The 21272-nt window shown below is 36.9% G+C and overlaps 1 protein-coding gene across 2 annotated transcripts; it reads left to right on the top strand.

Annotated features, from left to right (window-relative positions):
* Positions 1–536: 536 nt before the first annotated feature.
* Positions 537–18909, top strand: mtmr10 (myotubularin related protein 10). 2 transcript variants are annotated; one of them, XM_030757753.1, is made up of 17 exons: positions 537–576; positions 988–1091; positions 2153–2213; positions 7089–7225; positions 7884–7956; positions 9389–9531; positions 11191–11284; positions 11412–11559; positions 12698–12785; positions 13009–13097; positions 13306–13436; positions 13585–13654; positions 13989–14059; positions 14220–14392; positions 14493–14663; positions 15324–15506; positions 15979–18909. In XM_030757753.1, the coding sequence occupies exons 1-17, from the start codon at positions 549–551 to the stop codon at positions 16588–16590; spliced, it is 2376 nt and encodes a 791-aa protein (XP_030613613.1). In that variant the 5' UTR covers positions 537–548; the 3' UTR covers positions 16591–18909. The 2 variants fall into 2 exon arrangements, with proteins under 2 accessions (XP_030613613.1, XP_030613604.1); XM_030757744.1 differs by having other exon boundaries at positions 15976–18909.
* Positions 18910–21272: the final 2363 nt, after the last annotated feature.

Here is a 21272-nt window from a genome sequence, read left to right as displayed (position 1 = left end):
AGCAGAAAATAAAATAAAATAACTTGACATTATCTGTTTGACCTAAATATCGGTATTAGAAAATCACAAGCCTAATTTCATTATTGTAATCACCTTGTTATAAATTGTGCTTTTAATGAATACGTAGCCTTTTACTTATGTAGATAAACAGATATTTCTGTGTTTTCTGCTCTATTATTTGAATAATCTATCAAATAAATTACATAGTAAAACTGTCGTGAATGCAGAAGTTTGCGTATCTATGTCAAATAAAGTTGAAAGAGAGGAGGGAAAAACAAGGGCGGACGCTGAAGTTCTCTCTGTGTCTCATGGGAGTTGTAGTCCATGGGTGGCGTACTTGATGAAGGCAAAATAACCGTTGCTTAAAACTTTAAAATGACAAGTTTAAAAGTGTTTACTATCGCGTACAGTAGCAAATATCCATTTAGCTGAGGATATGGGCAGATTAGCTCTCTGTCGCGTTCCAGCTATTGGGAAAGCTTAATGAAAGACGGTGTCGGAGTGGAGTGGAGCCCGGAAGCAGGGCGGGACCTCGGCTCTGTATAAACATGGCCGTTAAGTCCTTTACAGAGTCAGGTACTGCGTTTGGCTGAATTAGTTAGACTTTAAGGAAGTTGGTGAGGCTAACGAATACTGTAACAGGTGTAAAGAAAATGTAGACACGCAGCCAGCGCCTCTTATCTTTTTTTTCTATAGATTTTTTCTGTGCGTGGGAACGACATTTATAAACTTGATATAGTACTTTAAGCTAGCTAGCAAACCGAGCTAACACCGACGTCTCAGCGATAACTTCTGTCAACTTTTCCTGCCAGCCCTGCCTAATCTGCTGCTTGACTACTTTACGAAATGGAGGAGTGCCGTCGTTCGTCCACACTGTCTCAATGAATGCTTTACACAGGGATATCTTGGATTTACTCGGCTGAGGGCTGACCTAGAAACTTTATTATTATCAACATTATTATTATTATTTTTTTTTACTGGCGGCAGGATATCATTTGCCAGGCGTCCGTTTGGGAACATCACTTAAACAAACAATGTTTCCTGCCAAAATCATGAAACCGACCTTCAAGAGTTATCTCCCTCCTGCACAGGTATGTTGGGGCTCAGGATAGGTAGTGGCACAGCATACTTTGGTCGGTGTAATAATTGCCTGAATTGCTTTAGACTTTGTTGACTTGCTTTTTTACATGTATGCACACTCTTTAAGTAAAACATGAGTGCACATTAAACATCCATACCTTACCGTATCATAATATAGGGAAGCACCTCACCACATTGCATTTGGTTTGCGTGTATAAAGTTACTTTCAAGTGAAATGTCACAAGGTGGCACACACGCAAAAAAAAAAAAAAAAATCCCCGCTCTACCCATTTCTCCTATAAATTCGAGAAATGAAGCCTCTAAAAAATGTTTAACGAATGGATAAGCGGAAGAAAATGATGGATGGATGGAAATAATTACCCAGCTATGGTTGGGCGTCGGTTGTTTTGCCTACAGGTGTATGCAGCTCTCCAGACAGTATGTGAAAGGGTTTGCTTACAGTCGCTGGTGGAGCAACCCAAATAAAACCAGCGCTTGTCTGGGAAAGGCCAACACAAACATAAACGAAACGTAACAGAAACGTTGGCCCAAAGTGTTAAAAATCCTTGCAGCAAAAATTCATTACCTTAACCTCGCAGGTTTTCATTCACTTAAATTTAAAGTAGAGCTCTACATGAACACACACACACACACACACACACACACACACACACACACACACACACACACACACACACACACACAGCAGCAGCAGCAGCAGCAGCAGCAGTCTCATTACGAATAGACTATCACAGGCAAGTTTTTAATAGCATTTGCTTACAGCTGTGCATGCTTGATGCCTAATTTTGTAAGCAGGGACTGCACCGACTATATTATTTGCTGCATGCTGATGGTGTTTATGCAACATTAATTCACCAAAACGTAGCAGGATGTTCTGCTTGACTGCCAGGAGATCATAAATGAATTTAAGGTGTTTACAACAACCTATGATTTATGCTTTTATTTATTTATTTTTTCTTCTTCTTCGCATGCATAATTTCCATTAATAATTTCATTAACCACCCGAACAACTGGTAAATGACTAAGGGTGCATGTGCTTTTCTTCCCCTAGACCGATGTGAAGAATACAATTGAACAACCTCTTAAAAAATTGGAGGCTAAGTTGCTTTCAGGTAAGTTTTGTTTTCTGGCACTTTGATCACAGGAAGTTTTTGTTTGTTTGTTTTCCCAGATGTTATGTTGATAACCAGATTAAAGACTGTATTCATGTTAACACAGTATCTCATGTTCTGTATTCATCCTCTGTGGGTAGCATGGAACATCTCTGAGTAAGCAGGACTGCACCTGTCCTTTAGCAAAAAGGCCTGTTTGTTATTAACTGAGAAGTCTTGTGCTTGGTTACAGAAGTTGGCAGTCAACAACCACATTCCAGTTTTGCTTTGAGCAAATATGTTGGCAATTGTAGTCAAAATGAAAATGACTAGTCTGATGATCAGGCTGGCTAATAAGCTGAGCCTGATTATTTATTTTTATAGTTCCTTTGCTCTAAACTGCTGCAAGAATGTGTAGTACTTGGCCCAAAATTAATGCAAAATTAATGTTTTTTTGTTTCAATACGTGTGGCTGGCAAAGACATTTTATCAAAAGCAGTTGGTCAGATGCACACACAAATTTTGTTACCTTTTGTGGTTGTGAGAATTAGGCATGAAGTTTATGAAATGGAGAACTAAGATGTTTCTCTTTTTTTTTTTTTTTTTTTTTTTTTTTTTTTTTAAAAACACTTTGCAATACTGAGTCTACAGTGAGTGTTACATTTCCTTAAACGGGTATGTAGCCTCAAAGTGTGTGTGTGTCTATATATATATATATATATATATATATATATATATATATATATATATATATATATATATATATATATATATATAAAATGACTTCTGATTGTTGTCTTGGTGGAAAGAGCTCTGAGTGGATTAAATATAAAAATCCCACTGCCATCATGGTGCAGGCATTTCCTCATCGAACTGTAGATCTTTATCGAGCTTAGGAACTGGACATCTGTTGTTTTATAAATAAATAAAGTTAATTTGTAATTAATTAATTTGTAATTAATTAATCGCATTTTAATCACATTTCAATATTTGACATGAGAAATATTAATTTAAGTTTAGTTGATGAATGAATCAATATACATAAGCTTAAACTTCAAAATTTTGTTTATTTTCCCACCAGTCTACTACACAGACCAATGAAGGTTGGAAGTGCTCCTGTGATAAGCAAACTCCTGAAACTAAAGTTAAGCATCATAACTGGATAGTTTTATTCAACATTAATGTCTCACTTATTATAGTTGGAAATTAATCATTCGCTCAGCTGTATTCCTTGATGTTGAAATGTGTCATGCTTATTTTAACAGCTTATTTTGAATAAAAGAATTAAAATTAAACCACAAAAAGGAGGAAAAAGTTCATCCTCTGTTTAACCAGCTGCTTTTACACAGCTGTGCTTCGCACTCACGTTGCTAGGCGACATGAGCTACGCAGAGGTGAGGACAGGCGACACTGATATGAAGGCTAGCCGCTCACTTCCGGCCTTTGCGGCCTTCATGGGCTGCGAAGGACGTGGGCCGGGTCCTTCGAACGATGCGGCCCCTGAATTTGGACATTGTGCGTCGATATAATCTGTATGCCGGGAACTTGTGCACTGAGAAACGTTCCACGGTGCAAAGTGCGTTAAAATGCGTTAAAATTTTTAATGCGTTAATTTCCCCGTAATCTCAGTCTTGTCTTTTTGCAAAAGCACTTTAGCTCAAGCATTTTCATGTGAATGTGGCAAATCCGAGGCTTCGGGTAACTAAAGTATTACTGTGGGGAGTCTCTTTTCTAACAGGGCCATCTTTTATATACAGCCTGTGCTCTGAGTCTGAAAAGTGAAGCCAGTGTGAAAGTGTCCTACACCTACATTCGACTGTATGGTCTGTGATTTTTGGTTGTTGCTAGGTGGCTGCAAGGATGACATCAATATTATGTATAATGAAAGTTTCATGAATATAAATTAGATGCTATTGTCATAAAATTAGTTATACTCTGCTTTTATAGGTGTTGTAAGTGCAAATGGGTAATTTTAGCCCACTGGTAGGTGGTTGCTAGGCAACATGATGACGTCACAGTATCTGATAAACTGTAGATAATTATCTAAAGGGGCCTAAAATGCATCTGTGTAACAGTTTTGGTTGCTCAACTCATGATCATGTAGGAGGTGTTTGCAACAGATATTTTGTGTATTACAATAATCAGTATTATTAGTGTGATTGTGACAGACAGTTAGCCAATGAGCATGCAGCATCTTGAGTTTCAGTCACTCCTGGCTCATCATGTCCATTTACAAAATGCCAAGATGGTGACCACAAAAATGCTCAGCTTTGAGGCTTTACAACCAGCAGCACTTCACTGATAAAGTGGGAAATGTCAAGGTGGCTACATCCATCTTTTCTTATTTTATTAATGGTGCCATGTCTCTGTCCTGTAGTACTGATATATCAAGCTAGTTGTAGTCTTTCATTTATCATTACTTATTTAATCACACTGACTTGGCTTTATTGATATTGATTGACACTCTTTCATTTTTTTTTAAAATAACTGAAGCACTGAAAGTGAGGAAGTGTTTTCCTCAAAAATCAGTCATCAGCATACAATCAGCAGCACTGTTTCAGGTGCTCTGACAGAGAATCCTGCTCATAACTTTTTTTTTTTTTTTTAATTAAAAAAAAAATTTTTTTTTTTTTTAAAAACATCACCTTCCTCCTGCCACAGGGTTTCCACCTCTACCAACATTTTTTGTTAACAGGAAGCAACAGCCTTCAAACTCAGCTAAAGTGGATTCAGGTTAGGAATTTCAGTCCTTAAAGATGTGCCTACTGATGCAAATTGTATGATTATAAAGGCAGAGTGTAGTTGTATCATTAACTGAAACAGCAGGAAGGCGTTTAGTTTAATAATTATTCAGGTTTAAGTGTGAGTAGTTAAAAGCCTTTTGTAAAAATAGTATACTGTAAACTGAATAAAATTTTAGTTGTGAATTTTACTCTTTTTTTTTTTTTTTTCTCTCTCTCTTTTTTTAGGCTTTTCATAGCTGCTCCTATTTCCAGACATGTGACATATACTGCACTTCAGTAAAGTGTATGTTAATTTAGGTCACAGGTAATATGACAGTTTTCACTGACTTGATATACTAGTTAGGATGTAAGATGGACTATTAGGTTAAATGATCAGCTTCCCTATTTTTAACTGTGAAGTCTCGGTTGGCTCTTCTAAGGCAAGACTTTAAAGTCACTGTCTGAAGGACTCCACCCTACTGTCCTTATTTTCATCTTTTTAAAATTTGTTGGCCAGCCTTTTATAGCCAGACTCATGTGAAGGTACAAAGGCCATGTTGGTACATAAAAAGCTGACCTGAGCTAAAGTTAGCGCTACAGTACAATCTCGATATGGTAGAACTAAAGGAGCTTATCATCTCACTTCTATTTCAGAGGTGTGTTAGCTTCAGCTTTTAAAATAGTTTAGCATTTGGTTTTGCAACACTTTTTTTTTTTTTTTTTTTTTTTTTGCGGTTATACGTGAGACATGCAGTCAGATATGTGAGTGTCTTGTTTGCATATCTGACATACTGTACTTTCTAAAGAAAGTAGCCCAGTGTCTGCCGTTTTTAGAGGATCAGTTCAAAAAAAAAGAAGGGGAAAAAAAAAAAACTTACAGAAAATGCAGTCCCATCAGGTCTAACAGCTTTCTTGGCTGAAACCCTGATGTATAATTGTGAAGTTTCCCATGAAGCATAGTAATATTTACCAGCACTGTTAAGTATTTCCTTCATATCTCATCTTTCCAGTATTAGGAAGTGCAGTTACAACCCTGTTAGACTAGGTAGACTCGTTTTTTTGTTCTTGTTTTTTTGTACTTGTTTTTTTGTACTTTTTTTTTTTTTGTAAATCTGATGTGACATCAGTGTTTAAGCATGTAAAGAAGACTTTTTGATACCCAGATACTTTATTCAAGTCTTTATTCTGCTTCGTAGCAAGGTAATAGCAACTTTGTTATAGTGTTATTGCTGTCTGCACATTACATTGTGGTAAAGATTTTGGGATTATTTTTAGTTGATGTGTATCAGCATGTATTGGCAAGTTGTGACTACTTTCCTTCAGCAGTGTCAGCAAACTCAAAGCTGAGCTGCTGCTTCAGCATCTATCTTAATGCACCAAGTAGCAATAGATGGTAGATGGGAAAGTCACTGTAAGTTTAAAAAAAAAAAAAAAAAAAGCATTGATTTTCATTTGCATGAGAGCTATTATGTATGCATAGACAAATGAAAATGCATTCACTGAATGGATATTGTTTATTCTTATAAAAATTATCTGAAATCCTGAGATGTGAGCGTAATCAGTACTTGTATATCATGAATAAATAAGTTAGTACAATAATTTAATCTGTATTATGAGTACTGCTCTGATTTAATGCTTTAGAGTTGTCAGCTTATTTTTCCTAATTAAAGTCAGTGTTTTTAAGACTTACAGAGTTGGTGTTGCTTGACTTGTGATGTAACTGTTTCGTTTTGCCCTTCTCTAATTTATCTGGCTCACTTTAACAGGCGTCTTTCCTTTCCTTTGTCCTTCTCTGATGACCATTCATAATTTAGCTTAAAGGTTTTGTGGAAATCTTTGCAGTGTTTCTTTGTTACAATCTAAGATACGCAGGAAATTGTTATGTAATTTTTCAAGCAAAGAGTGATGCATGTATAATTACAAGTCCAGGAGATGTTATATCTGAATTGTTGTTACTTTGTCAGACTTTATATAATAATAATAATAATAATAATAATAATAATAATAATAATAATATTATTATTATTATTATTATTATTATTATTATTATTATTATTATTATTATTATTATTTTCTAATTAGTTTCTAATTTTTCTTTTCTGTTTGCGTCTTTGAGCTGTGGCAGTAACCTGTGAGTTTATACTGATCTTTTTGCTCATTTATTTGTCACCAGGGGAGATAGTAGTTAATGAGGTGAACTTTGTGAGGAAATGCATCAGCACTGAAAACAACCAAGAAGGCCTTTGGGGGAAGTTGATATGTACTAACTTTAAGGTGTCCTTCATCCCTCAAGACCCTTCACCAAAGCAGGTATTTGTGTGTGAATTTTTTAGTAGCAGTTAAGCAATTCACAGCAAAAACAGTTGGTGTGAAAACCCATTTTTGAAATTCCTCACGGAGTTCTCAATGTCTTTAAAATTGGAGCCCAAATTTCAGTTTGTATATAAAAGTTGGTTATGATACATGTTAGTATCACCAGCACCATGCTGTAGAATAAATTGAATACTGTTACTTTACAGCCATCTGGCAAAGAGGAAGGAAAACTTGTGTACTTTCCTGCTCTACATTGTCAGTGATATCGCACCAGAAGTGAGAGAACAGACGTCATTTCCACCAACGTGGCAGATTGTCGACATGATAAGAAAATGGAACTCGATCATCGCTTAGTCTGTGAAACTTAACATAGTATATCAAGCAGCTTTTTTAAAATAATTTAGATAGATACTTTATTGATACAAGGGAAATTGTTGTTACAACAGCAAGAAAAAATACATTCTACAGTAACTAAACATCAAAGTGAGAGTGCCAATGATGAGTGCAAAACTATACATATAGAAACAAAAATAGATAAAATATAAAAACGTAGGTGAAGAAGAGTTATATTGAGGCTGACATTGTACAAGAGAGTAGTAAGTAGTTTCTACAACCTCATAAAACCTACATTTTTGTTTCTCTGCCTTCACCACAGACATCCACATTGTCTCATCTGCTGCTCGGAGAGCACGACATCCCCCTGACCTGTTTGGAGCAAGTAGTAACAGGTATATCTGGTATAAATTATTGAAAATTTTGGAGAAAACATTTGTGGGTTTTTTTGTTTGTTTGTTTGTTTTTTTTATGTTTGTGAGGAAAATATTCTGCTTGTTTGGTAACAAAATATTCTTGGAATTACTTGAGCCCAAATGATGTATCTTAAAATGCCACAATACCCCAAAATTTTCTTAATGATGTTAAACCATCATTTTCTGTTTTTAATAGTTAAATATTTCACTGAACTCTCTGGCCATGAACACAAAGCAGGTTAATTCAGTCCAGGACAGGAACAATTTAATTCAGATCCTTTGTCATTTGCTGTTTTTTCTTTTTTTTTTTTTTGTTTTGTTTTTTTTCTCATCAGTGATCTGATAACAGATGATGTCATGGCTAAGGCAGTGTTTAGCGACTGTGCTGCCCAGCTAAGGATTAGCTTTGTTTATATATCTCGTCACTGTCGATTGCTGACACTGCGAGGGCGACTGCCCAGAGTGAGGTTTGTTGTTTTACCCAGCTTGTTTTTGAGCTGTATAAACCGTGCCTCTAAGGACAGCACTATCAGTGTAGGACAGGAACAAATGGGCATCAACACTAAAATAAGACCATAATGCTGGTTTATTTTTATAGAATCAAATGTCAGTCTGAAGTTAATTGCAGACATGCACTGTGATATGAGAGGCTGGTAGGTCACACTGTGTTTCAGTGTGGACGATATGCTGCCAGCAATAACGATGGTATCACAATACAGCATGTCAGCACTACCCACAAGACAACTCAATACAAGTATCAGATGAAAATACACACCTGATAAGTTCAAAAACAGTAGCTGTCTTTATGTACTGCAATGTGGCATTAATCTGTTATCATTATTATTTAATTTGAATATGGTGTCAATATTGTCATTGTGATTTGCTTTCCCCTGTAATCTGGTATTTCCTCTGAGAGTTTCCTCTTCTCTGGAACTTCTGTTCACTTCACGCTCTTCCATTTGATTTGAAGTGCGATCACCATGAGGAGATATAAAGTAGCGACTTTAACAAGTTAAATTGCTGGAAAGCTGTTAAAGCAGCATGCGATGATTAAAATATCAGTACCTGGTGCCATTGTACTTCAAATGAACTACTACTAGCATCCAACTGATGTTAGTATACATGGCTAATCAGGCTAAATTGTTTTATCCATGTTTGTTAGGTTGTTGATAAGAATAGGTTTCTAGTGTAATAAGCACAGTATGGCTCTGTATAACAATTAAGTTTGTTCCACTCATTGGGTGGTGGGTGGTCTACAGTAAAGAAGGAGCAATGGAGAGAGGAGCAAATTTACCAAGTACTAACTGGTGTCCATCATTAGCAGTACACTCTTCATAATAGTACATAATTATTGGAAATTCAATTATCAAATATTAGTTTTCTATTCATCATTTGTTTTTGTTCCTTTAAGTGAATGATACAAAGGGGAAGAAGAAAGTATTGGGCTCAAATCAGAAGCTCAAGTTCAACCCCACTGAGCTCATCCTCTACTGCAAAGACTTGCGCATCATACGGTTCTGTTTTGATGAGGCTGGACCTGAAAGCGCCAAAAAGGTCAGTGAAACAGAAACTTCATTAGCATGCTTTGATTTCACTTTTGGTTGCTGGAATAGATGTCTAGGTACAACATGCTAGTAGAGCCTTTTTTTGCCTTCATAACTGAAATCCTTTTGAGGCATGGATTAAACATGGGGATGGAAACCTTTGATTTTTGGGTCACACTGACATGATGGTGTCACAGTATCCGCAGAGTTCCTGTTTGCACGATTAGATTGAGTTCTGGGGACTGAGGAGGCCATTTAAGAGCAGAAAAAAAAACATTTTAATGTTCCAGAAAGTACTCTGAGATGATGTGAACTTTGAGATGCAATTATCTTATTATTATAAGAAGTAGTCATTAGAAGATTGTACATTGGGATCATAAGGGGGTCAGCATAATCACCCACATTGTTGCGCCACCATCAGCCTGAATAGATCATGCAAGGCAGGGTTGAATCACGTTTTAATTATGTTGATGCCAAATTCTGACCTGACCATTTGTCGCAACAGAAATTGAGACTCATCAGACCAGGTACCATTTTTCCAATCTTTCATGGTCCATTCTTTGCTAATGTAGGTATCTGATTGTAAATTGTAAACTTGTTCTTTAAATACATTTAAAGGCTACAAAACACAGTGTCTGCATTTTAATTTATGCCCAACAGCCAAATAACTAACTGTTTAGACTTGACTGTTTTTTTTGTTTTTGTTTTTTTAGTTCCAACTAAATGTTGATAATTGCTGACTAAACTTTTTCTTCCCTTATTCAGTACATACCCACAGTTATTACCCCATCCCTTATGATAGCAGTATTTATATTACACCAGTTTTTCTGTACTACTTTGTCAACCTCCATTTTAATAGGAACAAAAAGCATGTTTGGTGAAGCTACACAACGAAGGGACCCTGAGAACAATGCTCAGTCAAGGCAAAGGAAGCTGAATTTGATCCTGATTGTAGGAACAACTGGCAGTGTAACTCTGACTCATCTCCTGCAAAGAGGACAGATGGTTCATTGTCAGCTCATTTAGTAGGGCTATGTTTTGGTGGACTGCATGTATGCCGATAAGAACACTTTAGTAGCCATACATGGAAATAGTCACGATAAATTTAAGGTTGATTATACATAGAGTACTAAAATTAAAAATGTCTCCACTTCTTCTGAGGCTATTTATGGACACCATGTATGTAATTACAGTGTAAAACAGGGCTCCGTTCTTTTTCTTTCTTTGACATATGGAATTATGCCACCCTATATTTTGCCATAGGAAATTACAGAGTGTAGAGCAGCTTTTATACACACACAAAAACACATGCACGCACATACACTTTTTCTGTGTCCACTACTGTCATTCACAGCTTTAGCTCTGAATGGCTTGCTTTGTGTGATTAAAGTGAAGCCACAAAGAGATTCAGTACTGTGAACCCAGAGCGTGTGCGTGTGCGTGCGTGTGTGTGTGTCAGACATTTCCTTCTCCAGGTTTTACTTGTCCTTTTGTTGATATTGTTAAAAACCCATGCATTTGAGTTAATTTTAGCACTTGGGGTAATCCTGGGCTAAGAAGTTATGATGGAACCTAATCTACCTTGAGAATGTTGATTATACCTCTCAGTTGTACTTCTTTTGTACTGCATATCCCATAATACTTATTAGTTCTCTTCTTTTAATTCTAGGTTTGCCTTGCTATTGCCCACTACTCCCATCCAGCTGATCTTCAGCTGCTGTTTGGCTTTGAGTACCAGGGGCGGCGATACCATGAATCTAAAGGTATCGTCTACTGATTGATAGTTCTTTCTTTGTTTCCAAAAGACTTGCCATGTTATATGAAACTATAAAATGTTGGAATTCCAAGCTTGACTATCAGTATTCTCTGGATTCTTATCTGTATTTTCAGAGGAGCGAGTCAATGGCTCTCCCCCAAGAGGAGGATTACAGACCCCCATGTTTGACCGTTCCTCAGACTGGGATCGGGAAATCAAAAGAACGAATGCTTCAGAGTGGAGAGTGTGCTCCATCAACCAGAGTTATTTTGTCTCATCAAGGTTTTCATCTCATCTTTTTGACCCTACTTGTTAATAAGCTTTTTTAATCTGTTTGTTTTGTTTGTTTGTTTGTTTGTTTGTTTGGGGAGGGGGTTACAATACATGTTATTCATCTCAGTTCAGCGGCATCATCACCATGGATGGTTAAAAAGCATAGGGAGCCTGGGTGGCTTAGTGGTGAAGCTGGCGACCATATTCATATGCCGCGTTGCGGTGCATGTGGCGCAGGTTTGAGTTCCAGCCTGTTGCCAGCTTGCCCGCGTGTCTTCCCCCAGTCTTTCCCCCATTTCCTGTCTCTCTTCACTATGAATAAAAGCCAATGTGGCCAAAAATTGGGGGGGGGGGGGGGGGGCATAGACCATATATGGTCATAGCCAGAACGCTAGTACCCAGCCTAGAGGAGAGAGTTTTTGCCGTTGGCATCTTGGTGCTTTTGAAACAGGAAGTGACGAGCAAAGAATTGCTCTTACTTTGAAATGGCACTCTCACTGGCTAAAAACTTACAACTGACAAGTTCTTAGATTGGAAAATCCTCCCTTCTGACTCTAATAACTATAATTTTCACATTTTATTCAATATGACCTGAAATTAGTGACTGAGCCTATAAAGTAATCAGGAAAGCATTTGAGGTCACTGAGCAAGAGAGCCAAAGGCTGTTTTCAGTGAACTTCTATACAAGCTGAAAAAGAATCCAGGTGTAAACATTTCTGCACTGGCTTCACTTTTTTCCAACTGGAAGCTGCATCCATCTTTGATGGTGTCTGTGGTTCAGACTGAGGATTTTAATTTGCAAAAAAACTCTATATTTCTTAATAGTAGCTTGCACCAATCTGAATATGCGTTATGGGCCTGAAACAATGCCTACATTACACTAATTTTGCTTTTGGAAACAACTGTAAAAACACCAAAACAATTCCACTACTAAATTATTTACAGTAAATCAGCTAAGACTTTAGTAATATTTGCACTACAGTACTTAAATTTATTAGACCACTTGTGGTTAAAAAGTATGTTTTCCACTTTGTATTGTCTTAGCTATTTTTTTTTTTTATGTGTGTTTTGTTTTTGTTTTTTAAATCTGTTTCAGGGATGTCTTTTGTTTGATTAATTTGTTTGTCTTTTTTTTTTCCCTTTCTAGTCTTTCAGAGCACATTGTGGTCCCAGCATCTCTGACGGATCAAGATCTGATGAATTACGCCGTGTCATTCACTGATGGCCGCATTCCGGTGAGTATCTAAGCTCTGATTTCTCCAATAAATGTGTGCTCTGTGTCACGTTATGCATAAAAACATGTTTCCATTTAGGTTATTATTAGACCTGTAATGTTTTTTAACAAAGCACAGGCCCACAAATGGTTCTTCCATGTAGCATTTATTTTAATTGGTCAGAGCCTCCTTATTACTTTATTGCTGATCAGTCTGTTTAATTAATGTGTATTTGTCTTTGTAGATGTGGTGCTGGAATCATCCAAATGGGAGCGCTCTTGTCCGCATGGCTAGCTTGACTGATCCATTACAGCACAGGAAGCCTGAGCAGAAGTAAGGCAAATCTGTCTTCCTTCCTTCCTAATTTAAGTATATTTGTAATATCTCTAGCAAATTTTCAGCTCTAACGGTGCATTAAGAAAGTGTTGCTTTGATAAAATGAAATATAACTCTGAACATATAGTTTAAGTTCAGGTTTTTGATAACTGAACAGTAATGAAGTGGGCATATTGTCATCATTATCGGTGTTGTGCTGTTGTAGAATCTTTGCTGCCATCACAAAAAGCCACCCACAGCGCAATGAACCATTCAGATCGGATCTGGACAAGAGTCTGCCGAGTATCCTGGACATCCAGAGTGCATTTGTTAAACTGAGGCAGATATGCATCCTAGGTGAGCTCCACTGCTGCTTAAAAGTAGATAACACTGGATGCAGTGTAATTCAGTGCATGTTGCTTTGCTTTAAAAATGTAAGAGATTTCATGACATTGGTGTGTACAGTTTTATACATATATACATATTGACTGTTTTGGTTGTGCAGATCCCTTTGAGGAGTCTGAGGAGAGGTGGCTTTCAACTATTGAAAACTCACGATGGCTTGAATATGTCAGGTATGTAAATAAGCTTGACAGTTCATGACTGCTCCTTTAAACTCAAAGTGTCATGTAAAATTTCCAATGGCCAAAATGAAATGCCTTGCAAGCCTGCATATTTGTGTCAGTTAAATCTGGAGTATAGCAGAGTATAGCATACTCTTTCAAAGATTTTTTTTTTCTTTTTTTTTTTTTTTAATGATTTAGTTACAGTTCTGTTGGTAGACTTCCATGTTTGCACAGCTTTATTTAGAAGCAAAAAATACCTTTTTAATATAATAAGTTATGATGCCTGTGCTTGTTGGCAGTAAATATAATGCAGTTAACATGTTTGTTCCTTTTGTGACCCAAGGGCCTTTTTAAAACACTCTGCTGAGATGGTGTATCACTTAGATGGAAAGAATTCCTCTGTCATTCTCCAAGGTAAACTCTTTGTCAGCCATAGAGGACCTTGAAATTAACCTGTAATTTGTCCATCTTTATTGATATTACAGCTAAAGTCGGCTTTAAATGCATATTACTGTACATTGCAATAAGAATCTGTGATTTATTACTACTTTTCCTTCATTCTGCATTTGCACAGAGGAAGAAGACAGAGACCTAAATTGTGTAATATCCTCATTGGTGCAACTCATGCTGGACCCTCACTATCGCAGCCTCATGGGCTTTCAGAGTTTGGTGCAGAAGGAGTGGGTGATGGCTGGCCATCGCTTCTTGGACAGATGCAACCACTTAAAGAAAAATGACAAAGAGGAGGTATATGCTTAATTTAAATTAATCCAGCTGTTGAAGAGATGACCTCGTGAATTTCTCGTGACGTTTCTGCTTCTTGTTTCTCTCTGTTCTCTGGGTAAAGTCCCCACTGTTCTTGCTGTTCCTGGACTGTGTGTGGCAGATGATGAACCAGTACCCAGCAGCGTTTGAGTTCACAGAGACCTATCTAACAGTCCTGAGTGACAGCATGTGGATCCCACTGTTCAGTACTTTCCTGTTCAGTTCATCCAAGCAGCGTAGGCAGCACTTGATGGTGAGGGAAGGATGCACATGATTGTGTCTTTATGTTTATGTATATACTTGACAACAAATGTTTTCATAAGTAAAAATGCCATAGTGAGCAGTGACATATGCTAAATGCAACCATATCTATATGTATATATACATAACTGTCAAAAGTGAAATCTTTAAAAAATTAAGAGGGGGGGGAAAAAACAAATCTGTTGATGAAACAATGAAAGTATAACTTGAGGATGTTACTGAATGTTGCAAACTGTAATTTCCTTCAGTGTATGCCTGATAATTGACAGGAAACAGCACAACACAAAGACAGAATAACATTTATTATTAATTTTATAATTTATAATTAATTTATAATTAATTAATATTATTTATTATTATTTATTAACATTTATCTTTATTTATATTTATAATAACTGCGGCTGCTGTTACACCCAAATTTCCCCTCTGTGGGACAATAAAGGCTGTTTCTTCTTCTTCTTCTTCTTCTTCTTAACATGTGGCCAAGAGGGTAACTACTAAATTAGGCAAAAACAAGTTATGGCCCTTTCTTTTTTTTCTTTTTCCCCTTTTTACTTTCATTGGCTTCTGTTGCAATTGTGGAAGCTTCTTCTTTTAGTTTTTGTAGTTTTATTATGTACAGAGTAAGAATAACATTGTCTTTACTCTACAGGACTTTGCCAAGCATAAAGCCATCCCTCAAGGAGAAGACCAGGTTGTGTATTTCCCTCCAGTTTGGGAGTGGTCACAGCAGTTCTCCACTAAAGATCAAACGCTCTTTAACAACCCCATGTATGTAGGCAAGGGAGCTGCCTGTGTTCAGAATGGTGAAGTGAAAACCTTCAAACGCACAAAGGTACCCAAGACACCAGAGATTTACCAGTTTTTAGGAGCTGTGTTAGCACATTTTCATCTGTATGTTTTCTTCTTTTACTTCCCTCCATAAGTTACATGTTGATATGTTTAAAATAATTTCACAGTAGAGAAAGGCACAGTTTGTAATGGTCATATTGTGATAACAGAATTTCCCTGTCATTTGAAGGGAAGGTTTCTCAGACTGCAAATGCAGTAGTTGCCTCTTTTACTGTGATCTCCTATTTATTTAAGGTGCTCACTCCTCTATAGAAGTCAGATCAGTAATAACATGGAGGTAATTTTTTTTGAGTCACCTCTGTCCTCTGAAACATCTGCAGCTTTAGTAAATGTACAGAAGGTGAATTATTGCACAGAAATAAAAACAGTTTAAGTTGTAGCTTTTAGGATACTTGTAATACTGCCTGCCACAGAGTGAGTCAAAGTAGTCTAATTCTTTGTGATTCCTCCAGCAGAAAGCCTACAGTTCCACATTACGTGGACCATCCACACCTGTGCGTAACGGGATAAAGGGTGCAGAGGACACATTGACTCGACGGGTCTCTCTGGTAACCGAGTTGAAGTCTGAGTTAACACCAGTAAAAGACGAAAGTCCTTCAGAGCGCTTCTTCAAGGAATGGTTCTCTCGACCTGCTGACCTGCAGGGCCTGCTGATTCCCCTGGTCATGCCCTCTCATATGGCTTTTTGGAAGCTCTTCTTTCTCCGCTGGGTTCCTGAAGCCTGCATCTCCAAAGGAGGCCCAGTCACCACCTACCACAAGCTCTCCCAGCTGGTTGATGAAATTGAGATACTGCAGAGCCAACTCAGGCAATATAAGGGAACCAGTCCAAGCAGCACACCACTGCCAAACCCAGGTGGGCCCCCTTCAGAACGAAGGAGGATGTATTTTAAGGCCAGTTCTCCAGATGACCCCCCTACACCTCCAGATTACCTTACATCCTCTTTTCCTTTCACCCCAGAGGGCAACCTGTCCCGCCGCACTGTCCAGGGGACTCCCATTAGCAAATTTCTGAATGGTGCGAGGATCTGGCTCTCAACAGAGACTCTTGCTAACGACACCGTGTGAGGATGTGGGACTCACTGTTCTGAGCCTAGTGCAGGTTTTTGTAACAACTAATCATCTTATTTTCTCTTACCTCTTTCTTAAATACCAAGAAGTAAACTGAGAAATAGAAATATGCCATTTTGGACTTATACTGAATTATTTATAAGCTAGAACTTGCACCATTGATGCTGCATCCAAATCTGAGGTAGTTTCTAAACTAATGTCTGGAGCACTGAAAATTACGGTTGTAAATTACACTTGAGGAATTCAGTCTTCTATGACTGTGAAAGATCATAACTTGAAGATGGATGTTTTTTGGGTTTTTTTGGGTTTTTTTTAATCCACTTCATCTTAGGTCTTAGGCTAACTAAAGAGTGCTTTTAATACACCATTTCTGAGCTTTACCTCTGAATTAAAATGTGTTTTAAAGCAATAATTGAATGAGCTGTATTTGTTACAGTGCTGTCAGTTAAGTTATTTCTTTGAATTCTTACTGGTCAATAAGACTTGTCACAGAAATGGAGTAAATATAAACTTAGGAAATGCCCATTTTGTATTGCAGCAGCAATGATGCATTTCACTGAACACTGACTTCCAAGTACTCAAATTGCTTGTGCCTTAGAGAGATTTGATTAAAAATTATTTTTTATTTATACTTCAGAAAGAGGAACAGAAAATAATACTGCTAACAGGTATTTTACAACAAAAATATATATATATCTACCCTAGTTGAATGTAATAGTTGTTTTTTTTTTTTTGTTTTGTTTTTTTCCTTGCACAAACTTACTACTGTTTGCTACAAGTGCCCAAATTTTAGGGGCAGGTTGGGGGGGGGGGTTGCAATAAGTAGCAAATGGTGTGATTTTCAGGGTATAACTGTAGATTAACTTTTTTTTTTTTTTAATTTAAGCAGCAATAAGGGCCTCTATTTTTAGTATCATAATGCAAGAGTTACTGTGGGGAAATGGAGCTGTGAGGACTTCAATCTGTGGTAGACATTTCCTCTTTTCTTCCAAAGGGGTTTTTATTAAACTTATGTAGAGGCCTTCTGGTAAGGCACCAAGTAGAAATTAATCAGAGTAATAGCTGAATGGTTAAATGTTTTGAAAGTAAAGGGACAGAGATCCTGTGACTCAAACCAGTCTCTAGTTTGGTAAATCGTGACTCAGATTTCAGGCACACCCTCTTTTAATTAGGTCATTCAAAGAGGGTGAGAGTTTCAGGGCAGTGTATTAGCAATAAGTCATTTGGATAATACACAGTATCATGAATGCACAGTGTCTGATTTTTTTTTTTTTTTTTAACATTGCAGGGTTCAGTTGTAGAGAATGGAAAGTCTAAAAGCATCAACTGCACACACTGTTTAATATACTGTATCCTTCCTCATTTCTCTTGATAAATTTACTTTACATAGACAAATAGTAGCATTAGAAAACAAGAACTGAAGGTACAGTACTTTCAGCAAGGTCACTGCTAAGGATGCCCAGCTATTCATGCAACTGTGATTTTTCCTTGAACAATGTCTTCCTTTGCTGGTTACTACCAGTTGATCTAGGGACTGGTTGGAGACACGTGGGGAAGATGGATCAGTAAATATCACTGTGTAATACCTTAAAATGATAACCTGGTGTTGGTCAAACCCTTTTTGTAAGGAGCAGTGATCCTGCGATGCTAGATTGATCCGTTTCTGTGATAGAAGGGGATTCTTTGGCAATAACTAGTTCATGTGTTTCTGTAGTGTATAATGTGAGTGCAAACCTGCTCTCCCAAATGCTATTAATTGCACAATTTACTCAGTATATAGGATAGGTTTGTTTAAGGCAGTTGTTAAATATAATTTTTTGGCAAATATTATAAATATTGTATAGGCTTGAAAATTTCCAATTAATATTTTTGACTAATGGTACTAAACTTTTATCCTTGATTCAGTCTTATATTTTATAGAGATATATTTATATGCTTTTTTTTTTTTTTTTCTTTCCTTTCCACTAATTCACAGTGTTGCACTCTGCTGTAACTGTATGATGACCGTGCTTCTGCTGTGGCACCGTTTGATATTAACAGCAGATGTATTTATTCGGATATGCAAATGTTCTCTAATAGGGATGCAGCAGCTGCTGGACATCCTCTGTGCCTTTTTGGGAAGATTGACCGCTTTTGTAACTTTGTATTAAATCCAATGGCTTATCTTAGTTTTCTAAAACTGTTGATTTGTACCAGTTGTGTACATTTAGTTAAATTCTGAGGTACTGCACTGAAGCTTTTTTTTTTTTTTTCTAACAAAAAATAGAGCTCAAATATGTACCAGTAACCAATCATTACATTAGTTTACAAATGAAACTGTGTTCTGGCTTTTCTTTGACATATTCATGAAAATACTACGTCACATGACAGTTTATTTGTAGTTTTTTCCTCTTGACATGAAAATTACCAAGTTGTTACTCATGGATAAAAATCCATCACTGCAGAATGAGGAAAACAAAGCTGTTTGTTCCTGCTGAATACCAGGAATCATATTTAGATTCTTGGTATCATGCTGTTTGTTATGCATAGACTGAAAAACATCCCCTTGAAAAGATGTCATCTTAGTATAATTCATTCACAGATATATTATACACCCCTAAATATTATTTGTTGGTCAACAAATAACTGATATTGAACCCCAAGAATTAAAAGAAAAAAATTATCTCCAGATTCAGAATGATGAGGGGCAGGCATACAATAGGTTTGCAAATGACATCATTAGGTGGAGCATGATTTGCTGCATATTAGACTATACTTAATAGTATTTTGACATGGAGACCTTGAATTATCGTGCATGTCTATGAAAATAAAACTAGTGGGAGAAATGTCAAATACCAAAGGACTAGCAACATGATAGAAATCCTCTAATATTTATCTTGGCTGAGGTTTTGGTGCAAGAATATAACAGTGAATACCAAGAGTGTCCTTTGATACTGCATTAGGATGACTTTATTGATCACAACAAGTAAGGCACAGCAGTGATTAGTTTAGTATGGCTAATGCTACACTGAATTAGCACAAGAGCCCTTAGATTTATTTATTTATTTTAAATCAGTAATGTTGCTGGCTGGACCTAGAGTTGTGGTAAGAGAGAGTCACAGCACTCATATAATCATGATTTGAAATTTGTTGGAGAATTCTGCAACAGCAAAAATGCTGGTAGAAGTATAACCTGGAGGGGAGAAAAGGCTTTTTGTTTTGTTTTTTAAAGTTAGCAGGTTTGACCTGTGTTTTTTTTTTTTTGTTTGTTTGTTTTTTTTACATGCAGTTTTTTTTTTAAAGCCCAAATAAGTGCCTAGAAGTGTCTTGAGATGACTGTGGCATGATGAGAATTGCTTCAAGAAGGACTTCAGTCAACCACACCAAAAGATGAAAGGTGGCAATAACCATGGAGCTGTTGAGATGCCCTCACTGACTACTGAGGAAACCTGGAAAATTTATAGAATAAGAAGCAATAAGTCAAAGTAAACTTTGTTAGTTCTGCAATATGTGTAGGACATACACAGGATCAAAATGCCATTTCCTTCAATCCATGGAGTGTAACTTAGATGAATCAAAAACAAAACAGAGCAATAAGAATATGAGATAAATATGAGGTATCAAAGGTTAAATCTGAATTACACAAGATATATTAAAACCTAACAGCTATTGCTGTTAATGTATAAAAATATGAGGTGCACAAGGCTTCTTAAAGCTGTATACACTTTTGCAGTTCTTTGCATAAAAATATGAAGTATAAATTAATTATCAAAAAGCCTATATAAATTATTGCAGGTCTATGGGAGGAAATAAGACTCAGATATTCAGAGGGCTTTGAAGTAGCACTGTTATTACAGACTTCATTCTTACAGGCTGTCAGCTGATTGTTCAACCATTACATTAACTGCACTGTAAGATCCACTTATGCAAGTTTCTCCTTTTAACCAAATTTTTCTGATCTTTATAGAGCTGACATTTTTTCAGGTCACAGCAGTCAAAGCATAAGCCTAACTACCAACGTCAACAAGGGTTATGATCCACTGTAGCATCTCAGTGAAGGATGGCACATTAAGACAATATATGGGAACTGGAACACCTATGTGGGATGCTGTAAATATCACTGCTTGCATCTGAGCTTTTCCTTTGGAGAAATGTCTGTAACAACATCTTATGACTTTCTGCTCAGGGCCTGTAAAGGCCTGGCACCTTTCAGATGTTTCCAGCTACTGTGGACACACCTGCATATTTTTAGTGTATATTCAAGTGCCTTTTGTTTGGCTCAGAGATCAGGCAACACCTCCATGTTCACTGCATGTCAGTGGCAAGAATTTACTGCACTCAAGTAAAGGCAAAGCCCACATGTTGCTTATTTCTTAATATATATTTAAATCATACCAGCAGCTGCAGAGGAGTTGACACACTGAAAAGCTGCAGCCAGTTATTCCAGCACAGCAGGATTATGTACTACCACCATATTTTACTTTATTAAATATTAAAAATGCCAAAACAAAAATATGAGGTACAAAAGTATAGTTGTGTATAGTCTACTGTGGATCACTTTGTTTAAAATGACTCTAATAACTGGAGGGTTTCTGACACTGCAGTTAATATGAAGTTACTGTTTCAATAGTAAAATCTATTTGGTACATGTCTTCAGCTCCCCCTGCTGTGTGACACTCCATACTGTACATTTAATTCAT

The sequence above is a fragment of the Archocentrus centrarchus genome, chromosome 3 (assembly GCF_007364275.1).
Source record: "Archocentrus centrarchus isolate MPI-CPG fArcCen1 chromosome 3, fArcCen1, whole genome shotgun sequence".
Taxonomy (NCBI): Eukaryota; Metazoa; Chordata; class Actinopteri; order Cichliformes; family Cichlidae; genus Archocentrus; species Archocentrus centrarchus.
The sequence above is the reverse complement of the archived record's forward strand: the minus strand, read 5'-3'. Positions and strand labels throughout refer to the sequence as shown.

Coding starts and splice junctions, on each gene's coding strand:
- mtmr10 (XM_030757744.1), top strand. CDS start 549: ATGGCCGTTAAGTCCTTTACAGAGTCAG. Junction 2,214..7,088: donor GGAGGCTAAGTTGCTTTCAG/GTAAGTTTTGTT, acceptor ATTTGTCACCAG/GGGAGATAGTAGTTAATGAG. Junction 11,285..11,411: donor GCGATACCATGAATCTAAAG/GTATCGTCTACT, acceptor CTGTATTTTCAG/AGGAGCGAGTCAATGGCTCT.